The sequence below is a fragment of the Cinclus cinclus genome, chromosome 30 (assembly GCF_963662255.1).
Source record: "Cinclus cinclus chromosome 30, bCinCin1.1, whole genome shotgun sequence".
In the NCBI taxonomy this organism is placed as follows: domain Eukaryota; kingdom Metazoa; phylum Chordata; class Aves; order Passeriformes; family Cinclidae; genus Cinclus; species Cinclus cinclus.
The window spans coordinates 3,070,859-3,094,464 of record NC_085075.1 but is presented as its reverse complement, the minus strand read 5'-3'; the positions used below and the strand labels follow the sequence as shown (position 1 = coordinate 3,094,464).

General features: G+C 57.2%; 1 protein-coding gene across 1 annotated transcript in view; it reads right to left on the bottom strand.

Moving 5' to 3' along the window:
* Nucleotides 1–8: 8 nt before the first annotated feature.
* The window catches only part of HDAC7 (histone deacetylase 7), a 36,849-nt gene continuing 13,251 nt past the window's right edge, over nucleotides 9–23,606 (bottom strand). Inside the window, exons 2-19 of the mRNA XM_062510853.1 lie at nucleotides 11,574–11,764; nucleotides 9,921–10,011; nucleotides 9,099–9,210; nucleotides 8,852–8,967; nucleotides 8,582–8,704; nucleotides 7,304–7,410; nucleotides 6,770–6,886; nucleotides 6,147–6,345; nucleotides 5,852–6,060; nucleotides 5,159–5,359; nucleotides 4,144–4,354; nucleotides 3,660–3,793; nucleotides 2,603–2,723; nucleotides 2,435–2,484; nucleotides 843–950; nucleotides 305–360; nucleotides 81–168; nucleotides 9–26 (exon numbers count right to left, since the gene is read on the bottom strand). Of these exons, the coding sequence (XP_062366837.1) occupies nucleotides 9–26; nucleotides 81–168; nucleotides 305–360; nucleotides 843–950; nucleotides 2,435–2,484; nucleotides 2,603–2,723; nucleotides 3,660–3,793; nucleotides 4,144–4,354; nucleotides 5,159–5,359; nucleotides 5,852–6,060; nucleotides 6,147–6,345; nucleotides 6,770–6,886; nucleotides 7,304–7,410; nucleotides 8,582–8,704; nucleotides 8,852–8,967; nucleotides 9,099–9,210; nucleotides 9,921–10,011; nucleotides 11,574–11,764 (2,252 nt within the window). The remainder of the gene's footprint in view (nucleotides 27–80; nucleotides 169–304; nucleotides 361–842; nucleotides 951–2,434; nucleotides 2,485–2,602; nucleotides 2,724–3,659; nucleotides 3,794–4,143; nucleotides 4,355–5,158; nucleotides 5,360–5,851; nucleotides 6,061–6,146; nucleotides 6,346–6,769; nucleotides 6,887–7,303; nucleotides 7,411–8,581; nucleotides 8,705–8,851; nucleotides 8,968–9,098; nucleotides 9,211–9,920; nucleotides 10,012–11,573; nucleotides 11,765–23,606) is intronic.

Genomic DNA, 23,606 nt, shown 5'->3' with positions numbered 1-23,606 from the left:
TCCTGGATCTAATCTCTGGGGACACTCTGGGGACAGAGGGGACACTCTGGGGACACTCTGGGGACGCTCTGGGCACTCACCCAGTCCACGATGAGGATCTTGCTGAGTTTCCCTTTCTGCTGCAGCTGCCTGGCAGCGATGGCCACCGAGTTGAAGAAGCAGAATCCCCTGGGGAGAGGGATGGGAGTCACCCCTGGGGCCCTTCCCGAGCTCCCTCCTTAGGGGCTGGGACAGGGGTGGCTCCAGGGGGTGTTTTGGGGTGGTTTTGAGCCATTTTTGGGGCTCCCGTGAGGAGGAGCCTTACATGGCCGTGGAAGGATCCGCGTGGTGTCCTGGTGGCCTCACCACGGCAAAGCCGTTCTGGGGACAGAGAAAAGGGCAGGGGTGAGAGGTGGCACTGCCAGGGTGACACAGAGCCCAGCCCGTGTCCCCAGGGTGACACAGAACCCATCCTGTGTCCCCAGGGTCACACTCATCCCATCTACCCAGGGTCACACAGAGCCCACATCCCCAGGGTCACACAGCCACACCACCCTGGGACCTCAACCACGCAGGTGACACCATCCTGGGATCCCAACCATGGGGGTGACATCGCCCTGGGCCCCCAACCATGCAGGTGACACCACCCTGGGCCCCCAACCATGGAGGTGACACCACCCTGGGCCCCCACCTATGCAGGTGACACCACTCTGGGACCCCAACCATGCAGGTGACACCATCCTGGGATCCCAACCATGGGGGTGACATCGCCCTGGGCCCCCAACCATGCAGGTGACACCACTCTGGGCCCCCAACCATGGAGGTGACACTGCCCTGGGACCCCCCCCCAAGCCACCCCGTACCTTCAGCTCCCTGGTGGCCACCTTGAAGGCCAGCTCGGTGACACTGCCAGCGGCCCAGCGGGCAGCGTTGGACGAGTGCAGCTCATTCCAGATGGTGTCACTGTCCACCTGGGGGGGAGGGGACACTGCTCAGAGGGGGACACAGCACCAGGGGGACACCTCAGTGACCAGGGGACACCTCAGTGACCAGGGGACATCTCAGTGATGGGGACACTGCTCAGAGGGGGACACAGCACCAGGGGACACCTCAGTGACCAGGGGACCCCTCGGTGACCAGGGGACACCTCAGTCACGGGATCTAGCAGGGGTTGGTGTCCTGTGCCACCCCAAGGTGACTTTGTGCCACCCCCCACCCCCCCATTCTCCTCCTACCCAGCCCCTACCCAACCCCCTCCTTTACCTTCTTCATTTTATCTTATTTTAATCTTTAACCAAACATCTTGCTGTGATCAGCACCACGTCAGAGGCGAAAAACCCCAAAAATTCTCCTGAGCTCGGGGCCACGCGTGAACTCCCCGTGCCCAGGGGTGGGCAGAGCAGGGGGAAGGAGGCAGAGCAGGGAAAGCAGAGCTGGAGCCCAGCACGGGGGGCAAGGACAGGAGAAGAACCAGAAGAGGCAGCAGGAAGGCACCGAGGGAGCCCCTTCCTGCAAGAGAGAGACAGGACAGGGACAGGGACAGGGACAGGGACAGGGACAGTGAATGCAGAGAATCCAGAAAAGAAAGCTGGGAATGGAAAGCTGGGAAGAGAAGGGAAGAGTTGCTGTGCCCATGTCACCGCTGTCCTCCCCCCATGGGGACCCCCGTGCTGTCAGCCCCTCCTGGGAAGGGGCAGGGGGTTCAGGATTGAGGATCCCATCCCAGATTGGGGTGTTTGGAGTTTCCCAAGGACCAGGAGCAGCTCTGATCCATCTGACAGCCCCAGCTAGGCAGCACGGAAGATTTGGGAGCTGCCCAGAGATCCCTGAGGGGTCAAAAAGGAACAGCTCTGCCCAAAGAGGGGGGCAAGGATGGAGCAGTGACCCCAGACCCCCAAAATCTGGGACAGGGATGGAGCAGTGACCCCCACATCCCCAAAATCCAGGGTAATGATGGAGCAGTGACCCCCTCACTCCCAAAACCAGGTCAGGGATGGAACAGTGACCTAAGCCCCCCAAAATCAGGGTCAGAACCCAGCATTCACCCCCAATCTCCCCAAAATCAGTATCAGGACCCAGCACTGACCCCCAGTCACGCCACAGTCAGGGTCAGGACCCAGCACTGACCCCCAATCCCCCCAAAATCAGTATCAGGACCCAGCACTGACCCCCAACTCCCCCAAAATCAGGGTCAGGACCCAGTACTGACCCCCAATCCCGCCAAAATCAGGGTCAGGACCCAGCACTGACCCCCAATCCCCCCAAAACCAGGGTCAGGACCCAGCACTGACCCCCAATCCCCCCAAAATCAGGGTCAGGACCCAGCATTCACCCCCAACTCCCCCAAAATCAGGGTCAGGACCCAGCATTCACCCCCAATCCCGCCACAATCAGGGTCAGGACCCAGCACTGACCCCCAATCCCCCCAAAATCAGGGTCAGGACCCAGCACTCACCCCCACCCCCCCGCAGGGCAGCATCACAAACGTCCTCTGGGACAGGATCCCTGTGGAGAGAGGGGACAGCAATGACCACAGGGCTGGGACAAGGGGACCAAGCTGGGTCCAGCACCCAGGGGAGCTGCTGGGAGGTGCCAGGGCATGGGTGCCAGGTTGCCAACTCACCTGCCAGCTTGCCATTGTCCAGTTTGAGGCGGTTGAGGGGGTTGGTGCCGTAGAGCAGCACGTGGCGCTCGCTGTGGACGCTCTGCAGCTCCTCCAGGGTGGCTTTACGGCCCCGAAGGCACTGGGGGGGGACACGGCTGTGACCAAGGGGGGGACACACCCAGGGGGACCGCCCCAGAGTGGGGTGAGGGTGGCACATCCTGCTTGTGACAGCTAAGGGTGAGCTGGGTTGGGATGTGAGCAGCACCGAGTTGTAATCGGGGAGTTAGAGCTGGGCCCAAGGCTGGGTTTAACCAGGCTGGGTCTAGGAAAAACCTGCAGGTTTTTTGGGGGGATCAGCCTCTCCCTGTGTCCAGCTTCCAGCAGAGAGCAAATCCCAAGTGGGGATGGAAAGAGGAGGAGGGTCCAGCCAGGAAAATGGGGATGGATGGGATGGGATGGGATGGGATGGGATGGGATGGGATGGGATGGGATGGGATGGGATGGGATGGGGTGGGATGGGATGGGATGGGATGGGGTGGGATGGGGTGGGATGGGATGGGATGGGATGGGATGGGATGGGATGGGATGGGGTGGGATGGGATGGGATGGGATGGGATGGGATGGGATGGGATGGGATGGGATGGGATGGGATGGGATGGGATGGGATGGGGTGGGGTGGGATGGGATGGGGTGGGATGGGATGGGATGGGGTGGGGTGGGATGGGATGGGATGGGATGGGATGGGGTGGGATGGGATGGGATGGGATGGGATGGGATGGGATGGGGTGGGATGGGATGGGATGGGATGGGATGGGATGGGATGGGATGGGATGGGATGGGATGGGATGGGGTGGGGTGGGATGGGATGGGGTGGGATGGGATGGGATGGGATGGGATGGGGTGGGATGGGATGGGATGGGATGGGATGGGATGGGATGGGATGGGATGGGATGGGGTGGGATGGGATGGGGTGGGATGGGATGGGATGGGATGGGATGGGATGGGATGGGATGGGATGGGATGGGATGCAGATGGGATCAGGGGGTGGAGGCAGGCCCGGCCCCTCCCAGCTCACCTCGCAGCGGCTGCGCAGGCCCCGCTCCTGCAGCCGGGACCAGATGCTCTGGATCCTGCCGGCGTGCTCGGGGTGGTTGCTGTTGTCCCCACAGGTGCATTGGTGCTTCAGCATCACTGAGTCATAAACCAGCCCTGCCAGGAACCACAAGAGCTGCAGAGCTCCGAGACCCCAAATATTGACCAAAATCCCCCCCCAAACCACAGGAGATTCTTCCCCCAAACCTGGGAAATTCTGCCCCAAACCTGGGAAATTCTGCCCCAAATCCCCAGGACCTCTCTCCCAAACCTGCTGCAAGCACATCCTGGAGAGGTGGCCCAGGAATGCAGCCGGGTGGCCCAGATGGGCAAATCCTGCCTGGAAAAGCCACCTGAGATAAGAATGGGCCACCCCAACTCTCTCCTGGCACTCCCAAAATGTCCAGGAATGACCGGGATCGATGTGTCCGCAGTGTCCTGTGACAATCCCCCACGTGTGACCATACCTGTGGTGAAGTGAGGCTTGGGTGGCTGCTCCTGCACGGGCAGGGACAGAGCTTTGGTGTCCTGGGCAGGGAGGGACACGGTGGCAGTGGCTGGGGACGACTGAGCCCTGGACAGGGGTCGGTGGCCAGGGGGGACCACGGCGGGGTCGGCCAAGGGCTGGCGCTTGAGGAGCTGCTGCTGCACCCGCTGGAAGGAGTCCCACAGAAAGGCCTGGGGAGACAGGGGACACTGAGGGGACAGGGACACTGACAGGGGACAGGGACAGGGGACAGGAGACAGGGACAGAGGACACCATGAGGGGACAGGGGACACTTAGAGGAGACAGGGACAGGGGACACTGAGGGAACAGGGAACACTGAGGGGACAGGGACAATGTGAGGGGACAGAGGACACTGAGGGGACAGGGACACTGAGAGGGGACAGGGATAGGGGACACTGAGAGGGGACAGGGACAGGGTACACCGTGAGGGGACAGAGGACACTGAGGGGACAGAGGACACTGAGATGGGACAGGGATAGGGGACACTGTGAGGGGACAGGGACACTGTGAGGGGACAGGGACAGGGACACTGTGAGGGGACAGGGACAGGGAACAAAGGACACAGCAAGGGGACAGGGACAGGGACACTGCTGAGAGGGGGCAGGGACAGAGACAGGGACAGAACCCTGCTTGGTGTGTCCAGAGCTGCATCCAGCGGCTGCTCCGGTCTCGGAGCCGGGACAGGATGGGGCAGGATGGGACAGGATGGAACAAGGCAGGACAGGACAGACAGGACAGACAGGACAGGACAGGACAGACAGGACAGAACTGTCCCAGGATCTGCTGCTCCCTGCCGGCTCAGCCCCACAATGACAGCAGCGATGGGACCGAGCTGGCAATTTGGGGACAAATCCCGGCAATTTGGGGACAATACCCAGCCGTGCTGACACCAGGGGTGGCCGCAGCTCTGTCCCTGTCCCTGGCAGCCACAGATGCTGTCCCCGTGTCCCCAGAGCTCCCAGTCCCTCCCGTACCTGCTGCAGGACCAGCTCCTCCTGGGGCTGTCCCATCTTCTGTGACCTCTCGGGCTCCTTCCCAGGCCGGGGGGGCTCTGCCCGTGTCCTGCTGGGGTCCCCACCCTCGGCTGCCACCTCCGGGAGTGTCCCCTCGGCCTCCATGTCCTCCGAGGATGGGATCTGTCGCAGCCGGGGCTTCTCGCTGGACTTGGCCATGCGCTGCAGGTAAGGGGACAGTGACAGGGGAGGTGACAGGGGACAGGAGCAGGGGAGGTGGCAGGGGACAGTGAAAGGAGCAGGAGGGAGCCAGGAAAAGCTGAGCTGTGCCTTCTGTGAGTCTGGACATGGTGTCACGTCCCCTGTGTCACCTCACCTGGGTCACCCCACCTGGGTCGCATCACATGGGTCAGCAGCCGCTGTCCAGCAGTGGCAATGTCACCCTGTACCCCCCAAGTGCCACCTGCTTGACCCAGGCAGGGTCTCACCTTGCCCAGGGTGGCTCTCGCCCAGGTAGGGTCTTCCCTTACCCAGGTGGGGTCTCCCCTTGCCCAGGTGAGGGTCTCCCCTTGCCCAGGTGCGGTCTTCCCTTGCCCAGGGTGGCTCTCCCCTTGCCCAGGTGGGGTCTTCCCTTGCCCAGGTGGGGTCTCCCCTTGCCCAGGTGGGGTCTCACCTTGCCCAGGGAGTCTCCCCTTGCCCAGGTGAGGGTCTCACCTTGCCCAGGTGCGTCTGCTGTTTGAGCCTCTCCAGGAAGTGTGCATGGTGCTGCTGGAACACCAGGTGCTGCTGCACGGCCTTGGGGCTCGGGGGCAGCGGCTCCGAGCGGGTCCTGCCCAGGGGTTTGTGATGTCCGGGCAGGGACAGGCGCTCCGCAGGGATCAGGGACGGGGCGAAGGAGAACGGGACCGTCCCCAGACCTGGCACTGGAGGGGACAGCAGGGACAGGTGAGGGGTGGCAGGGGGAGGTGGACGTGCTGCTGTCCCCACGTCCCCCCAGCCGGACACTCACCCGCCACCAGCGGAGCGTGGGTGACCGAGGGCTCGAGGATGATGAGGGGCTGCAGCCGAGGGGACAGGGGGCTGCTGGCCTCGTGCTGCTCCAGGCTGGCTGGGATGAAGACGGGCGAGTGCGGGCCCGGCAGAACCGGCCCGTTGAGAACCGGGACACGGTGAGCCAGGCTGGGGAGAGCCCGGCGCTCGGCTTCGACCTGGGGGGACAGGGACAGGGTGAGGGAGGGGACAGGGACAGGGAGGGGACAGGGAGGGGACAGGGATAGGGACAGGCACAAGGTGAGGGAGGGGACAGGGACAGGGAGGGGACAGGGAGGGGACAGGGATGGGACACAGATGGGGACAGGGACAGGGATAGGGACAAGGAAGGGTGAGGGATGGGACAGGGATAGGGAGGGGACAGGGAGGGGACAGGGATGGGGACAGGGACAAGGTGAAGGAGGGGACAGGGACAAGGTGAGGGAGGGGACAGGGACAGGGACAGGGACAGGGATAAGGGACAGGGACAGGGCACAGGGACAGCACAGAATTGTCTCCACCGTGCCCGGGGGCAGGAACCCCAAACCCAAAGGAAAGCCCCCCACGACCCCCCAGTGCAGGGGGCACACCCCGGGCACCCACCCTGGCACCGGTGGTGGCCGGCAGCCCCAGGGTGATGGCCGGCAGCGAGGCCGCGCTCTGCAGGGCAAACTGGGCCAGGGAACTCTCCTGCATCAGCAGCCGCTGGGCCAGGGGAGCCTGCAGCAAACGGGAGCCATCAGTGCCCTGGACAGGGATGGGGACAGGGACGGGGACAGGGATAGCGGGGACAGCCCTGGGACAGTGCTAGGGACAGACCCGGGACACCTGTGGGACAGGACAGCCCTGGGAGAAGGGAAATGCACCCTGAAGGAGGGGGGGTGTCGGGAAGTGCCAGGCTCTGGAGCAAAGAATTCCAGAGCACCGCAGGACACCCCAGGGAATTCCAGGACACCCCAGGACATCCCAGGACATCCCAGGGCACTCCAGGGGATCCTAGGACACCCCAGGACACCCCATCATGCAGGGAGAGCAGCTCCAGGCAGGAGGTTCAGGGCTGGGGTCGTGTCCTGCTCGTGAGCCCAAAGAGGTCCCCAGGTCCCCAAAAAAGGGTCCCAAAAAGCCCCCGGAGCTCACCTCGTGTGCCACACCGGGGGTGGGCAGCGCTCCGTGCTCGGGGGCCAGGCTGTCGTTGGGGGAGCTGCAGCCGGACACGGGGGTGCTGCTGCTGCTGGGGGACGAGTCTGGGGGGACAGAAATGGGGTGAGGGCACAGCCCCCCTGCCCTGTCCCTCCAAACGCTGCCCCCCACCCTCCTGCAGCTCAAATCCGTGGTGGAAGCTATGAGTGATCACCCCCATGCTGGGTCTGGGGTACTTCCAGCCCATCCTGGACCCCAGTCCTGGGCCCCCAAATTCCATCCTGGACCCCCAAATTCCATCCTGGACCCCCAATCCTGGACCACAAATTCCATCCTGGGTCCCCAGTCCTGGACCCCAAATTCCACCCCCAATCCTGGGCCCCCAAATTCCATCCCAGGCCCCCAATCCTGGACCCCAAATTCCACCCTGGACCCCACAAGCAGCAGCAGCAACACCTCCCAACCATCCCTGCCCCTGGAGGACACGTCAAAGCCCGGTGACACAGGACACAGGTGACACAGGTGACAGGTCCCCAGGCCGAGGTGACACAGGACCCCAAGCAGAGGTGACACAGCACACGGGTGATATAGGACTGAGGTGACACAGGTGACACAGGTGACATAGGTGACACAGGTAACACAGGTGACACAGGACATAGGTGACACAGGTGACACAGGTAACAGCACACAAGTGACACAGGTAACACAGGTGTCACAGGTAGCACAGCACACAGGTAACACAGCACACAGGTGACACAGGTAACAGCACACGAGTGACAGGTGACACAGGTAACACAGATAACACAGGTGACACAGGTAACAGCACACAAGTGACACAGGTGACACAGGTGACACAGGTGACACAGGTAACAGCACACAGGTGACACAGGTAACAGGTGTCACAGGTAACAGCACACAGGTGTCACAGGTGACACAGGTGACACAGCACACAGGTGACACAGGTAACACAGATAACACAGGTGACACAGGTAACAGCACACAAGTGACACAGGTGACACAGGTGACACAGGTAACAGCACACAGGTGACACAGGTAACAGGTGTCACAGGTAACAGCACACAGGTGTCACAGGTGACACAGGTGACACAGCACACAGGTAACACAGGTAACACAGATAACACAGGTGACACAGGTAACAGCACACAAGTGACACAGGTGACACAGGTAACACAGGTGACACAGGTGACACAGGTGTCACAGGTGACACAGGTGACAGAGCTGGGTCCCCCCAGGGTCCCCCCGTCCCCTCCTCACCGATGGCGTCGGGCGGGCGCCGTTTCAGCGAGGGGGGAGCGCTCTCCTTGCGGGTCAGGGGGTTCTTGCGCCGCTCCAGGCACTTCCGGGGCTTGCAGCGAACCTTCAGGTTGGGCTCGGACGCTGCGGGGACACGTGAGGGACAGAGAGGGACAGGTGAGGGACAGTGAGGGACAGGTGAGGGACAGTAAGGGACATTCCTGACATCTTGAAGGACACAGGGACATTCCCAAAGAATGGAGGGACGCCGGGACGTTCCTCAGGCCTTACCTGTTTTCCGCAGTGGAAAATGCTCAGGGGGATCGAGAGAAGTGCTGGGCACAGGGGACAGGAAGGTGCTGAGCACGGCAGGGGAGGGACCCTCGGGCTCCAGAGGCTCCAGGGACCTGTGGGGGAGACACCAGAGCCCCTTCCCAGCTGCTCCTGTGCCCCTGTGCAGGTGCCACACACCTTGTGCAGGTGCCAGAGGCAGGGCCGGGTCCTGCTGGGTGGGGCTGAAGGTGCCCAGGTGTTTTACCTGTAGGGCATGGCTGCAGTGGGGGGGTTGCTGGTCCTCTCCAGAGCCGCCTGCTGCTTCTTCAGGATCACCTCGGCCAATTTCTGCTTCACCACCGTGCTGGCCACAGCACCTGCAAGGTGACCACGGTGACCACAGTGACCGTGGTGCTGACCACAGTGACCCCACGGTCCCTGCGGACCCCGGGGCTCCAGGGATGGCTGGAGACCCCCGAGAGGCACAGCTGGAGCTGCCCCCACCCCATTCCTGATCTAGGAATGCTCCATGGGTCTGTGCCAGCACTCCGTGGGCAAGTAAATTAATTCATTATTAATTAATTAGGTGCAATGTGGAGCCCCGGGCATCCCAAAATTGGGAGCAAGCCCTCGGCAGCTCCTCCAGAGGGCGCCGGGAGACCGTGGCTGGGAGGGGTCCAAAAATCCATCCTGGGGGTCCCAGGGGGGTCTGACACCTCAATGGGGTCCAAAAATCCATCCTGGGGGTCCCAGGGGGGTCTGACACCTCAATGGGGTCCAAAAATCCATCCTGGGGGTCCCAGGGGGGTCTGACACCTCAATGGGGTCCAAAAATCCATCCTGGGGGTCCCAGGGGGGTCTGACACCTCAATGGGGTCCAAAAATCCATCCTGGGGGTCCCAGGGGGGTCTGACACCTCAATGGGGTCCATAACCCAGTCCGGGGGTCCCAGTGGGGTCTCTGTGGATGCTCTCCCACCTCTTTCCCCCACGGGAAGGCAGACCTTGGTCTGGATCAGAGCAGAACCCCCCAAACCCCCTCCCAAAATCCCCTCTGGTCCCCCCCCTCGGGCACAGGGAACTCTTACTCCTCTTGCTCTTGTCCTTGTTGAGGATCTGCCTCAGCTCCTGCTCCTGCTGCCCCGTCTCAGCCTCACGGTGCGGGGACTCCATGGCCACCTGTGGGACAAGGACATGGGCACGGGACCACCCCAACCCCACCTGAGCCCTCTGACCCCTCCCCAGCCCCAGGCAGGGGGACACGGTGACAGAGGGACAGTCCCTTGTGTCACTCTGGCTGATGGGAACGTGTGAAGTTGTTCCATCACAACAAACCAGACACGTTTTTGGTCACCAGGGGTGTTTTGATCTCCCCGGGGACATCGTAAAAGTCAAACCCTGTCTGTTCCCACTCGCTGCCTCCTCTCAGCGTGTTGGGGCACAGCTGTAGCTGTGTTGCAATGTGGCAAAAAATAAAAATATTTGTTGAGCACAAAAGCGGGGGAAAAGGGGGGGAACAAAATCCGTGATATGAGGGAAATCCCAGCTGAACTGACTGTCCTGAGCAGCCCTGGGGACAGGCAGGGAGATCTCGGTACCTGGATGGTCACAACTCCCTGGAAATGTCACAACCCCCTGGGCATGGTCACAACTCCCCAGACATTGTCACAACCCCTTGGACATTGTCACAACCCCTTGGACATTGTCACAACTCCCCAGACATTGTCACAACTCCCTGGACATGGTCACAACCCCTTGGACATTGTCACAACCCCTTGGACATTGTCACAACTCCCTGGGCATGGTCACAACCCCTTGGACATTGTCACAACCCCTTGGACATTGTCACAACTCCCCAGACATTGTCACAACTCCCTGGACATGGTCACAACTCCCTGGGCATGGTCACAACCCCTTGGACATTGTCACAACCCCTTGGACATTGTCACAACTCCCTGGGCATGGTCACAACCCCTTGGACATTGTCACAACCCCCTGGACATGGTCACAACTCCCTGGGCATGGTCACAACCCCTTGGACATTGTCACAACTCCCTGGGCATGGTCACAACCCCCTGGGCATGGTCACAACCCCTTGGACATTGTCACAACCCCTTGGACATTGTCACAACTCCCAGGGCGTGTCCTCCCACCTGCCTCCCTCCCAAGACTCCCGGAGGAGCCACCCCCCCGCTAAATCCCGCTGCTGTTTTTCTTTTTGTGAAAATCACACCTGGCAGTGAATTCTGCAGTGACACTTCCCCACAAAGGCCAAGTGCCCCCGGGGGCAGAGCAGCAGTGGTGGCCGGGGAGAGGCAGCTCCTGGCCCGCAGGGATCCCCCTCAGCCACTCTGGCTCCTGCTCTGCACACAGAGCACATCTGGACACCCCTGGCCTTGGCAGGATTGGGATTTGGCCCGGAATTAAGATGCGAACCCCCCCAAACCTGCCTCCCTTGCGTCAGAGATGTCCCTGGGCTGGCTGGAAGCCCCTCCAGATGTTCCAGCTCAGGGAAAAGCAGGAATTCACCTGGGAATGTTATTTTGGCATTGGGATTTCCCTGTCTTTTCCTCTGAATCGTTGCCCAGAGAGGAGAAACTCAAACCCAGCTTTGATTCTGGCACCTCTGTGTGTTCTGGGGGGTGCAAAATTCACCTTCCAAAGTGACCGATACTGCCCTAAACCGTTCCAAAAGTGGGGTGTGGACAACAACCCCCCCGCCACCTTGGATTAACCCATACCCTGACGTGCTGGTGGGCGAGCTGCTCCACTTGCTGCTGGTGCAGGCTGGCCAGGAAGAGCTGGTGCTGCAGCTGCTGCTGCTTCAGGGCCAGCAGCGCCGTGTCCTGGGGCTTGACCACGCGCTGCCCGATCCTCAGGTCCATGGGGACGGCCTGGGGCACCCGTGGGGAGGTGCACGGGGTCACAGCAGCTGTGGGGACACAAAGGGGATTTGCTGTGGGACATCCTCTGCCTGCACAGCGTCCCCTAGCAGGTGGGAAAAGAGATTCCTGTAAATCCCATCCCTTCTGGAGAGGCTCCAGGGAGCTGCAGGTGCCTCGCCATGACACCACGGTGGAGAAGGGATCTGGAGGGAAGATGTTCCCTGCACAACCTCGCTGAGGAGTGGAACCCCAGCCCTTGGGGACACCAAAACAGCACCAGTTACACACCTGAAATTGTCCCTTACACCCCCAAAACAGCGCCAGTTACACACCTGAAATTGTCTCTTACACACCAAAACAGCACCAGTTACACACCTGAAATTGTCCCTTACACCCCCAAAACAGCACCAGTTACACACCTGAAATTGTCTCTTACACACCAAAACAGCACCAGTTACACACCTGAAATTGTCCCTTACACCCCCAAAACAGCACCAGTTACACACCTGAAATTGTCCCTTACACCACCAAAACAGCACCAGTTACACACCTGAAATTGTCCCTTATACCCCCAAAACAGCACCAGTTACACACCTGAAATTGTCCCTTACACACCCAAAACAGCGCCAGTTACACACCTGAAATTGTCTCTTACACACCAAAACAGCACCAGTTACACACCTGAAATTGTCCCTTACACACCCAAAACAGCGCCAGTTACACACCTGAAATTGTCCCTTATACCCCCAAAACAGCGCCAGTTACACACCTGAAATTGTCCCTTACACCCCCAAAACAGCGCCAGTTACACACCTGAAATTGTCTCTTACACACCAAAACAGCACCAGTTACACACCTGAAATTGTCCCTTACATCCCCAAAACAGCACCAGTTACACACCTGAAATTGTCCCTTACACCCCCAAAACAGCACCAGTTACACACCTGAAATTGTCCCTTATACCCCCAAAACAGCACCAGTTACACACCTGAAATTGTCCCTTACACCCCCAAAACCGCCCCATTTTCACCTCCTGCCTGTCCCCTCCTCCTTGTCCCCTCCTTGTCCCCTCCTGCCTGTCCCCCTACTCTTGTCCCTTCCTCCCTGTCCCCTCCTGCCTGTCCTCCTCTGTCCCCTCCTCTTTGTCTCCTCTTTGTCCCCTTCTCTTGTCCCCTCCCGCAGGACGGGGATGGCGCTGGCAGGGGGACAAGGACAGGCTGTAACCATCACCCCTCGGGATGGGAACCAGCTAAATCCCATCCGTGACACCGAGAACTTTGGCCAGCCCCGTGTCCCCACCGGCCAAATGTCACCAAGAGAGGGGCAGGAGCTGGGGACGCTGTTTGGGATCATCACTGCAACGGGAACGGGGGGTACGAGGGGTATGAGTCCACCCAGGCACAGATGGTGGCACCCAAAGAGTTGTCCCAGCCTTTCTCTGCTCCCTAAAAAACTCCGAGGTTTGGTCTGAGCTTCCCCATGGCAGCTCAGCACCTCCTGATGCTGCCCCATCCCGGGAAAAAGGGGTGGGAAGGGCAAAAAAGGGGTAGGGGGCAAAAAGGGGTGGGGGAAAAATAGTAGTGGGAAGGGTTTGGGGTGGGGGTGCAAAAGGAATGGGGAGAAAAAAAGGAGTGGGAAAAGGCTTGGAGGGGCAAAAAGGGATGGGAAGGGCAAAAAGGGGTGGGAAGGGTTTGGGGTGAGGGGGAAAAAAAGGATGGGAAGGGCTTGGGGTGGGGGGAAAAAAAAGGAGTGAGGAGCAAAAAGGGATAGGAAAGGCTTGGAGGAGCAAAAAGGAGTGGGAAGAGCTTGGGGTGGGCCAAAAAAAAAAAAAAAAATAAAGATGGGGAAGGTTTGGAGCACCCCAGGTGAAGGAGGGGATGCTCCAGACACCCCCGGGAGGGAGCGGGAGCCGAGAGGGAAGCGCTGGCGGGGGCTCTGGGAATCTCTCTCTACATCATTTGTCTCAGTCCCTATAAAAACAAACTGCGAGGCCGCGGAAGCAGAGCGGGGAGGGATGGGGGATGCTGGGGGAGAGGGAGGCCGGGCAACAGAAGCCAGAAAAACAATTCCTCAGCACTCGCCTGGAGCCAGGAAAAAGCTGTGGAGCATCCCCAGGGCCAAAGAGGCTCCGGAGCCTGCGAGGAGAGGCTGCGTGGACCCCGCTCCTGCCACGGCCCCCCAGCTCTGCCCACCCCACTCTGGGGATGGCTGAGGGGGGATTTAGAGAGATCGTGATGACAAAAGGCACCCTGGGATCACAGGTTGGGACTGGGATCACAATTTGGGACTGGGATGTACAGTTTGGGACTGGGATGCACAATTTGGGACTGGGATCACAGTTTGGGACTGGAATGCACAATTTGGGACTGGGATGCACAATTTGGGACTGGGATGCACCGTTTAGGACTGGGATGCACCGTTTAGGACTGGGATGCACAGTTTGGGACTGGGATGAACAATTTGGGACTGGGATGTACAGTTTGGGACTGGGATGCACAATTTGGGACTGGGATCACAATTTGGGACTGGGATGCACCGTTTGGGACTGGGATGCACAATTTGGGACTGGGATGTACAGTTTGGGACTGGGATGCACAATTTGGGACTGGGATGCACCGTTTGGGACTGGGATGTACAGTTTGGGACTGGGATGCACAATTTGGGACTGGGATGCACCGTTTAGGACTGGGATGCACAATTTGGGACTGGGATGCACAATTTGGGACTGGGATGCACCGTTTGGGACTGGGATGCACAGTTTGGGACTGGGATCACAATTTTGGACTGGGATGCACCGTTTAGGACTGGGATGCACAGTTTGGGACTGGGATCACAATTTTGGACTGGGATGCACCGTTTAGGACTGGGATGCACAGTTTGGGACTGGGATGCACAGTTTAGGACTGGGATGCACAATTTGGGACTGGGATGCACAATTTGGGACTGGGATGCACCGTTTGGGACTGGGATCACAATTTGGGACTGGGATCACAATTTGGGACTGGGATGCACCGTTTAGGACTGGGATGCACAATTTGGGACTGGGATCACAATTTGGGACTGGGATGCACAATTTGGGACTGGGATGCACCGTTTGGGACTGGGATCACAATTTTGGACTGGGATGCACCGTTTAGGACTGGGATGCACAGTTTGGGACTGGGATGCACCGTTTGGGACTGGGATCACAATTTGGGACTGGGATCACAATTTGGGACTGGGATGCACCGTTTAGGACTGGGATGCACAGTTTGGGACTGGGATGCACAATTTGGGACTGGGATGCACAGCTTGGGACCAGGATCACAGTTTGGAACTGGGATCACAGCTTGGAACTGGGAACACAGTTTAGGGTGGGAGAGCCGTGGGGCCAGGATCCCATTGCACAAACCATCCCAGTGCCAGCAGCAGCCCTGGGATCCTCCATGGGAAGGGGAGGTTGTGACACGGAGTCCCCCCGGAGCGCCCTGGGAAAGCTGCAGCCGTGAATGAGGGCTCTGTGCTCCAGCCCCAGCACGAGTTACCAGCATTTTCCAGGCTGCCGGCACGGAACGGAGCAGGGAACGCGGCCGAGGGGCCACGGGCTCAGCCACGAGGTGGGACAGACACGGAGGGAGAGCCAGGACACCCCAGGGCACGGTGGGGAGCCCCACTTGGTACTCCAGCACCCCCCAGACTCCTGAGGAGCTTTGGGACAGGGTGGAACCTGGTGGCAGTGCTGGGCTGGTGTCACTCAGGACACCGCTGGTCACGCTGCTCCCAGCCAGCCATCCCAGAAAAGAAAAAAAAAATAAAAAAATCCAGCATAGAAATCTTTGCTTTGGCATTTCCTGATTGTTTTCAAAGAGGCGAATCAGCGGAGCTGGGTTTATGTAAGAGGGAAATCAAGCAAGAGGCAAACAAAGCAGGGCAGGAAGATTATTGAGGAGCAAAGCAGTGGCACCCCAGCTCTGCTGTTCTATGTGTCCCTGCCTGCACCCCAGTTTATCCCTGCCTGAATCCCAGTTTGTCCCTGTCTGCACCCCAGTTTATCCCTGCCTGAATCCCAGTTTGTCCCTGTCTGCACCCCAGTTTATCCCTGCCTGAATCCCAGTTTGTCCCTGTCTGCATCCCAGTTTATCCCTGCCTGAATCCCAGTTTGTCCCTGCCTGCATCCCAGTTTATCCCTGCCTGAATCCCAGTTTGTCCCTGTCTGCATCCCAGTTTATCCCTGCCTGCATCCCAGTTTGTCCCTGCCTGCATCCCAGTTTATCCCTGCCTGAATCCCAGTTTGTCCCTGTCTGCATCCCAGTTTATCCCTGCCTGCATCCCAGTTTGTCCCTGCCTGCATCCCAGTTTATCCCTGCCTGAATCCCAGTTTATCCCTGTCTGCACCCCAGTTTATCCCTGCCTGCATCCCAGTTTGTCCCTGCCTGCATCCCAGTTTATCCCTGCCTGAATCCCAGTTTGTCCCTGTCTGCATCCCAGTTTATCCCTGCCTACATCCCAGTTTATCCCTGCCTGAATCCCAGTTTATCCCTGTCTGCACCCCAGTTTATCCCTGCCTGAATCCCAGTTTGTCCCTGCCTGCATCCCAGTTTATCCCTGCCTGAATCCCAGTTTATCCCTGTCTGCATCCCAGTTTATCCCTGCCTGAATCCCAGTTTATCCCTGCCTGAATCCCAGTTTGTCCCTGCCTGCATCCCAGTTTATCCCTGCCTGAATCCCAGATTATCCCTGCCTGCATCCCAGTTTATCCCTGCCTGAATCCCAGTTTGTCCCTGCCTGCATCCCAGTTTATCCCTGCCTGAATCCCAGTTTATCCCTGCCTGAATCCCAGTTTGTCCCTGCCTGCATCCCAGTTTATCCCTGCCTGAATCCCAGTTTGTCCCTGTCTGCACCCCAGTTTATCCCTGCCTGCATCCCAGTTTATCCCTGCCTGAATCCCAGTTTATCCCTGTCTGCACCCCAGTTTATCCCTGCCTGAATCCCAGTTTGTCCCTGTCTGCACCCCAGTTTATCCCTGCCTACATCCCTGCCTTCATCTCTATCCCTGTTCATCCCTGCCTGCATCCTCGTCTACATCCCTGTTTCTATCCCAGTTTATCCCTACCTGCATCCCAGTTTATCCCTGTCCTCACCCCCATCTTCATCCCTATCCCTTTTTATCCCTGCCTGCATCCCTATCCCTGTGCATTCCTGCCTGTGTCCCTGTCTAGCCCTGCCCTCACTCCTGCCTTCATCCCTGTTTGTCCCTGCCCTCACCCTCATCCCTGCCTGCCCACAACTCGATCTGAGGTGGAGCAGCACTTAAAGCCAGCCTGGGATTTTCCAGTAATCCATCTCTTTTATCCAAGCGTTTCCCATCTTATGCTGATGTGCTGTGAAAGGTTCGGAGTTCAGGCGGGTTGAAGAATGCGGGTGATTAAAAACATTCCTCCCTAATAAAAGGGAAAAGGTTTTGCAGGGAGAGGGGGGAATGAGCTGGAGGGAGTTTGCTCAAATTAAAAACACTTAAATAAGAAACCACACCAAAAGGACAATGTTGAAAGAACTGCAAAGATCACAAAGGGAGAACTCGAGAAATAGGAAATCCCGGAGCTGGGGTACCTCGTTTAACCCCACCAGGCCCCGGGGGGCTGGATTTAATTAGGATTTAATTAGGGACCAAATGTTTCTCCCTGGAAAAAGAGAAAAATCACCAAACCCACCCAGAGTCTGCCCAGCCCCAGGTTTTTGGGGGCCAGCAAGGACCCCCCAAGCATCACTTTGTCCCCTACCTCCACCTGTTCGTGTGTCCCCAAGGGGTTTCCTTGTAGGATCCCACAAAATCCCAGCGTTTGGGGCATTTTCCTCCTTTTTCTCCTTAGCACAGAGATCTAGGAATGGGAGATCTGGAGATGGGAGATCCGGGGATGGGAAATCTGGGAATGGGAGATCTGGAATGGGAGATCTGGGGATGGGAGATCTGGGGATGGGAGATCTGGGATGGGAGATCTGGGGAAAACAGCTCCAGGGATTGGAGCTCTGGGAATGGGAGCTCTGGGTAAAACTGCTCGAGGGAAAAGCTGCTCCAGGGATGCTAGATCTGGAGATGGGAGATCCGGGAATGGGAGATCTGGGGATGGGAGATCTGGAAATGGGAGATCTGGGGATGGAAGATGTGGGGATGGGAACTCCAGGATGGGAGATCTGGGAATGGGAGATCTGGGGATGGGAGATCTGGGGATGGGAGATCCGGGAATGGGAGATCTGGGGATGGGAGATCTGGGGATGGGAGATCTGGAAATGGGAGATCTGGGGATGGAAGATGTGGGGATGGGAACTCCAGGATGGGAGATCTGGGAATGGGAGATCTGGGGATGGGAGATCTGGGGATGGGAGATCTGGAGATGGAAGATGTGGGGATGGGAGCTCCAGGATGGGAGATCTGGGATGGGAGATCTGGGGATGGAAGCTCCTGGATGGGAGATCTGGGATGGGAGCTCCAGGATGGGAGCTCCGGGGATGGGAGATCTGGGATGGGAGATCTGGGAATGGGAGATCTGGGGATGGGAGATCTGGAGATGGGAGATCTGGGGATGGGAGATCTGGGATGGGAGCTCCAGGATGGGAGATCTGGGAATGGGAGATCTGGGGATGCTAGATCTGGAGATGGGAGATCCGGGAATGGGAGATCTGGGGATGGAAGATGTGGGGATGGGAGCTCCAGGATGGGAGATCTGGGATGGGAGATCTGGGGATGGAAGATGTGGGGATGGGAGCTCCAGGATGGGAGATCCGGGAATGGGAGATCTGAGGATGGAAGATGTGGGGATGGGAACTCCAGGATGGGAGATCCGGGAATGGGAGATCTGGAGATGGAAGATGTGGGGATGGGAGCTCCAGGATGGGAGCTCCGGGGATGGGAGATCTGGGATGGGAGATCTGGGAATGGGAGATCTGGGGATGGAAGATGTGGGGATGGAAGCACCAGGATGGGAGATCTGGGATGGGAGATCCAGGGAAAGCTGCTCCAGGGAAAGCCCTGCACTGCCTCAGCTGTCCCTGCACGCAGAGAGCACCGGCCACGTCCCGCAGGAGCCGTAAGAGAGCAGATGATGCTCAGGGAAGATGCAATGTTTGGAGCAGCCGGGTGCCAAGTTGTGATAACTCTTTCTGGAGCTCACGGACTGGGAGTTTCGGGGGCTTTACGCCTCAGCCAGATGTGGGTGGATCCCTCCTCTCCCCACCAGACACCAAATTCCTGCTTCAAAACGACACTGATGCTGATCAGTGCTGATGCTGCTCCAAGAAAAGCCCCTTGAGAATTTTTCCACCAGGGTAAACCCAAATTTTTCTGCTCTGATTCTTGCAAACTTCCTTCTGCAGAAAGTTTCCAGATTAAAAAAAAAAAAAAAAAATAAAAGAACACAAAAACATTGAGACAGATGATAATAAAGTTTGGCAAAGACACCAGAGCAGCACAAAACCCTTCCCACAACCAGAGACACGAACCAGGATTCATCCACACACCCAACCACGCCGTGCACCTGTGAGCAGAGCAGTTATTTAGGCATTCCGAGCACCAAAAAAAAAGGGAATATTCCCTGTTGGAGCCTAGAAAGGAGCTCCACATCTGGCCTGGGGAGGCAGATCAGGGCGAGATTCTTCCCTTGATTAATCTGGAGATGCTTCCCTTGATTAATCTGGAGATGCTTCCCTTGATTAATCATGTCCCTGCTCATTTGCAGCTCGTGACCTTTGAGTCAGATATTTAATTGCCCTCCCTGGAATCTTCTCCCTACAAACGAGCACATTTCATTTTGGAACTCATGGAACCCAAAAACCTCAGGGCCAGCCCAGAGTCCAGGGGAACGGGGAGGAAACACCTTCAGGCCTGGATGTGCTGTTGGTTTTAACACTCCCAGTTCCAGCCCCAATCCCAGTTCTGCTGTTCCCATCCGGATCCACCCGAGGGGACCACGCCGCTCCCGCAGCGTCCACGGAGAGCACAGGGAACCCTTCAGGGCTAAATCAGCCACTCCTGGAGGTGATCCAGGTCTGGGTTTCAAGGCAGGTTTTCCACACGTTCTCAAATCCATGTTTAAATTGACCCTGGAAGTGTTTTGCTTTGGGGTCCAGAGGATCCCACATCCACCGAGTCACCCCAAACCATCAAATAATTTCCTTCCTGTTCCTTCCTGCTCCCAGAAGAGGTGGAAGGAGTTCAAGAGCTCAGCTTTGAAATCCTTCAGAGCACCCAGCCGTGAACGTGCTGAGGCAAAACCCTCCAAAAAAAAAAAAAAAAAAAGAAATTTAAAAAAAGGTTTGGGGTCAAAATTTGAGATCTCAGGTACTAAAGCACAGGAAATTCTGGGTACGGGTAGGACCTCACAGGTGGCACAAAATGTGGTGTTATAAATACTTATTATGGTATTGGCTTTTCACAAATATTATATATATAATATATGTGTAGTGTTGAAATGGGTTTTTTTTAGAGTAACATAAGCTGATAAAGTGTCTTTCCAGTAAGTGAACTGCCTGCTTAATTAAATAACACCCAATGAAGACACCTGCTAATATACCAATTGCCAACACCAACCATCTACAAAAATTAAAGATCACAGCCCAAATTAAGAGTAATTAAAAAAAAAATTAAAACAACAACCAAAAACCACGCATACTCTAAAAAGGCGAACTCAAAAAGTGGCCATGTAAAACAATTCTTGGAATATAGAAAATAGTTTGTAGAAAAGTTTGAAAATATATGATGGGTCTATGAATATGCAACAAGCTAATAAATGTAAGAAATTTTTCCAAAGCAATAAATGTGCTCTTAATTAAATATGAGCACCCAACCAATATAACCTTTTAATTTGTTATTTCTCTTATTGTTTTTTTCCTTTTAATCTTGTATTTATTGGGGATTTTTTGTTCGATTTTTTTCTTTTCCTTTTTTTCCCTTTTTTCTTTTATTAAACTTTTTAAATTTTACCAAGATAACAAACCTCATTTTTCACGAGTGGTTTGAGCGTGGGCAGCGCCAGGGACAAGGGGAGGATTGAAGAGCTCATCTCCTGCAGCCACGGGATCTGAGGGATAGCAAGAGTGGCTCCATCCTCACCACAGCCCTGGCACATCTGGAAACCTCTGGCAGTCATTTCCTGCCCCTTCCCACCCCCACGGGTCACCGAGCCCATCCCAAAAATCCCCCGTGGGAGAGGGTGTGTGGGGGAAGGGGAGGGAGAGGATTCCCAGGAAGCCTCACAAAAACCACCACGGTTTCCTGAGGAACACCAGGAAAAGCTGTGGGCACAGGGGAGCTCCCCAGAGCGGTGCAGGCAGCCTCAAATCACAAAAAAAAATAAAAAATAAATAATAAAAAAAAAAAATCAATCACAGGATTTAGGGAAAAGTCCTTCCTTCAGAAAGGAATGATGGATTTGTCTTTGCAAACAAGCTGTGGGTAGATAAAACCAGCACGGAGAGATAAAAGAAACCATGGGAAGGGTTCCACCGATTGGTGATTGGGAAAAGGGGTATTTGCCTTTACAAACAAACTGGAGGTTTGCTGATAAGTGAAACTGGATATTGAAAATGAAAGAAGCAATGGGGAAAGACCATGAATTCTATAAGAATTAAAAATTAAAAGGGAGGGTTGTACATTAGAGGGGAATCTCAGGTATCAGGTGCTCTGGGAAGTCTGGACCTCTCAGCAAATGAGGAAAAGAGAGAGGGAAATCAGGACAAAAAGGGAGGTGAGTCCTCCAAAAATCTGAGAGATGCCAGGGGAAAGCCCCATGGCCTCTCCCTTTATTTGAATAAAGCAAAAGGACTCCTCTGTCTCCTTTTCCGACACAAACCTCTGGTGTTTACGGATTAATTTTCCCGACAATTCCCACAAGAGAAACATCCCCCGGGGCTCATCCCTCTCCTCATCCCAGCCCAGCCGGGATCTGCTCCTGCTCAGGAGCTCCGGCTCCTCCCTGCTCAGAGCCAGCGGCTCTGGGGACTCCCAAAACAGCGCCCTGCCCTCGTGGAGAGGCAAATCTGCCCCTCAGGGCTTGTTCCTGCAGCAAACACCCCACGGGGATCTGCATCCCCCAGCTCCTCTCCTCGAGGGGTTCATGCATGAAAAAGGCTCCAAAAGCACCCACAGGTGATGGATGGGGACACGGGTGGCACCTCCAGGCAGGTAAACCCCGTGGTTCTGGCACAGCTGGAGCATCCCAGTGCCCTCCAGCAGCCTCACCTCCCTGTCCAGGCTCCGGGCAAGGGGAACCAGCCCAGCCCAAAGCTCGGCATCATCTCCTGCCTGCGGATCTGCTCGGGTGGGAGACTCCGAGCCCGCTCCTGGAGGGATGAGCTCGCTGTTCACCGGGCAGGAGCATGCCAGGATGATGCCAGGATGATGCCAGGACAATGCCAGGACAATGCCAGGACAATGCCTGGATGACACCAGGACGATGCCAGGACAATGCCAGGATGACACCAGGATGACACCAGGATGACACCAGGATGACACCAGGACAATGCCAGGACGATGCCAGGATGACACCAGGATGACAATGCCAGGACAATGCCAGGACGATGCCAGGACGATGCCAGGATGACACCAGGATGACACCAGGATGACAATGCCAGGACAATGCCAGGACGATGCCAGGACGATGCCAGGATGACACCAGGATGACACCAGGACAATGCCAGGACGATGCCAGGATGACACCAGGATGACACCAGGATGACACCAGGACAATGCCAGGACGATGCCAGGACGATGCCAGGATGACACCAGGATGACACCAGGATGACAATGCCAGGACAATGCCAGGACGATGCCAGGACGATGCCAGGATGACACCAGGATGACACCAGGACAATGCCAGGACGATGCCAAGCGCTCCCGGGAAGCCGTGGAAGCTCCTGGGGGGCGCGGGGCTTTCCCCACAGCGATTACATCAGCACGGGAGGATGCGGCGAGGGCGAGGAAGCAGAGGAGAGATGGAAGGATTGCAGAACCTCTCTCCTCGGCTACCCAAGAACAGGAGAACGCTCCCAACCGGTTCGGACCAGAGGGTTCGGCGGCTGCTCCCTCCCCGCTGCCCTCAGCCCTGCCCGGGACATCCACCGGGAGCTGCTCCGGTACCCGACTGGACCCCGGGGGCTGCGGGCACCGGCACCGATTTATTCTTTTAATTGCTGCCTGCAAGAGCCCAGCTTGAGTCACAACCCCCCGGGGAAGAATCAGAACTGCCCGAAGTTTCCTGCTTGATCTGGAAGCGCTGAGACAAAAAAAGCTGGAATCGCTCAATACCCACTCCCTGCAAGTGGATACTCAAGATGAGCTGCCCGTTAATTAGAACCGCAGGGAAGGAAATCCCTTTAGCAAACGCTGGTCCAGAGCCAGGGATGAGTTGGAGGGTAGAAAAGAAAATTTGAGAAAAAAAACCACGAGGCCCAGGAGCTGGGAGAAGCAGCCTCGGCTGCACGGGCACGAAGAGAAAAAAGAGGCACAAACTCAATCCAAGGATTTCTGAACCATCAGCAGCCAGGGCACAGCTGGGGCTCACCCCAAACCTGCCCCGTGCTGACCCTTGGGTGTCTGAGAAGGCGCCATCAAGGAGCTCCCCAGGGCAGACCTGGGGCCCAGGGTGAGAGTTATTTCTGTCACAAAGAGGAAGCCACAACATTTTCAGTTTCCTGCACAAACACACTTCGGGTGCCCTTCCCCTCCCTGGGTGCTCGGGAAGAAGCTGGGAAAGCTCAAGGTTGGCATCAGCAAAATCTGGGAAAGGTGCGGGTGTCAAATCCTCATTGAAGAGGAGGATGAAACCTGTCTGGATCGGAGGAGCCACACCCTGGGGACAGCAGGGACAGCAACCCTGGGACAAACCTGGCCTGATGCTGGGTTACAAGCACCTGTGG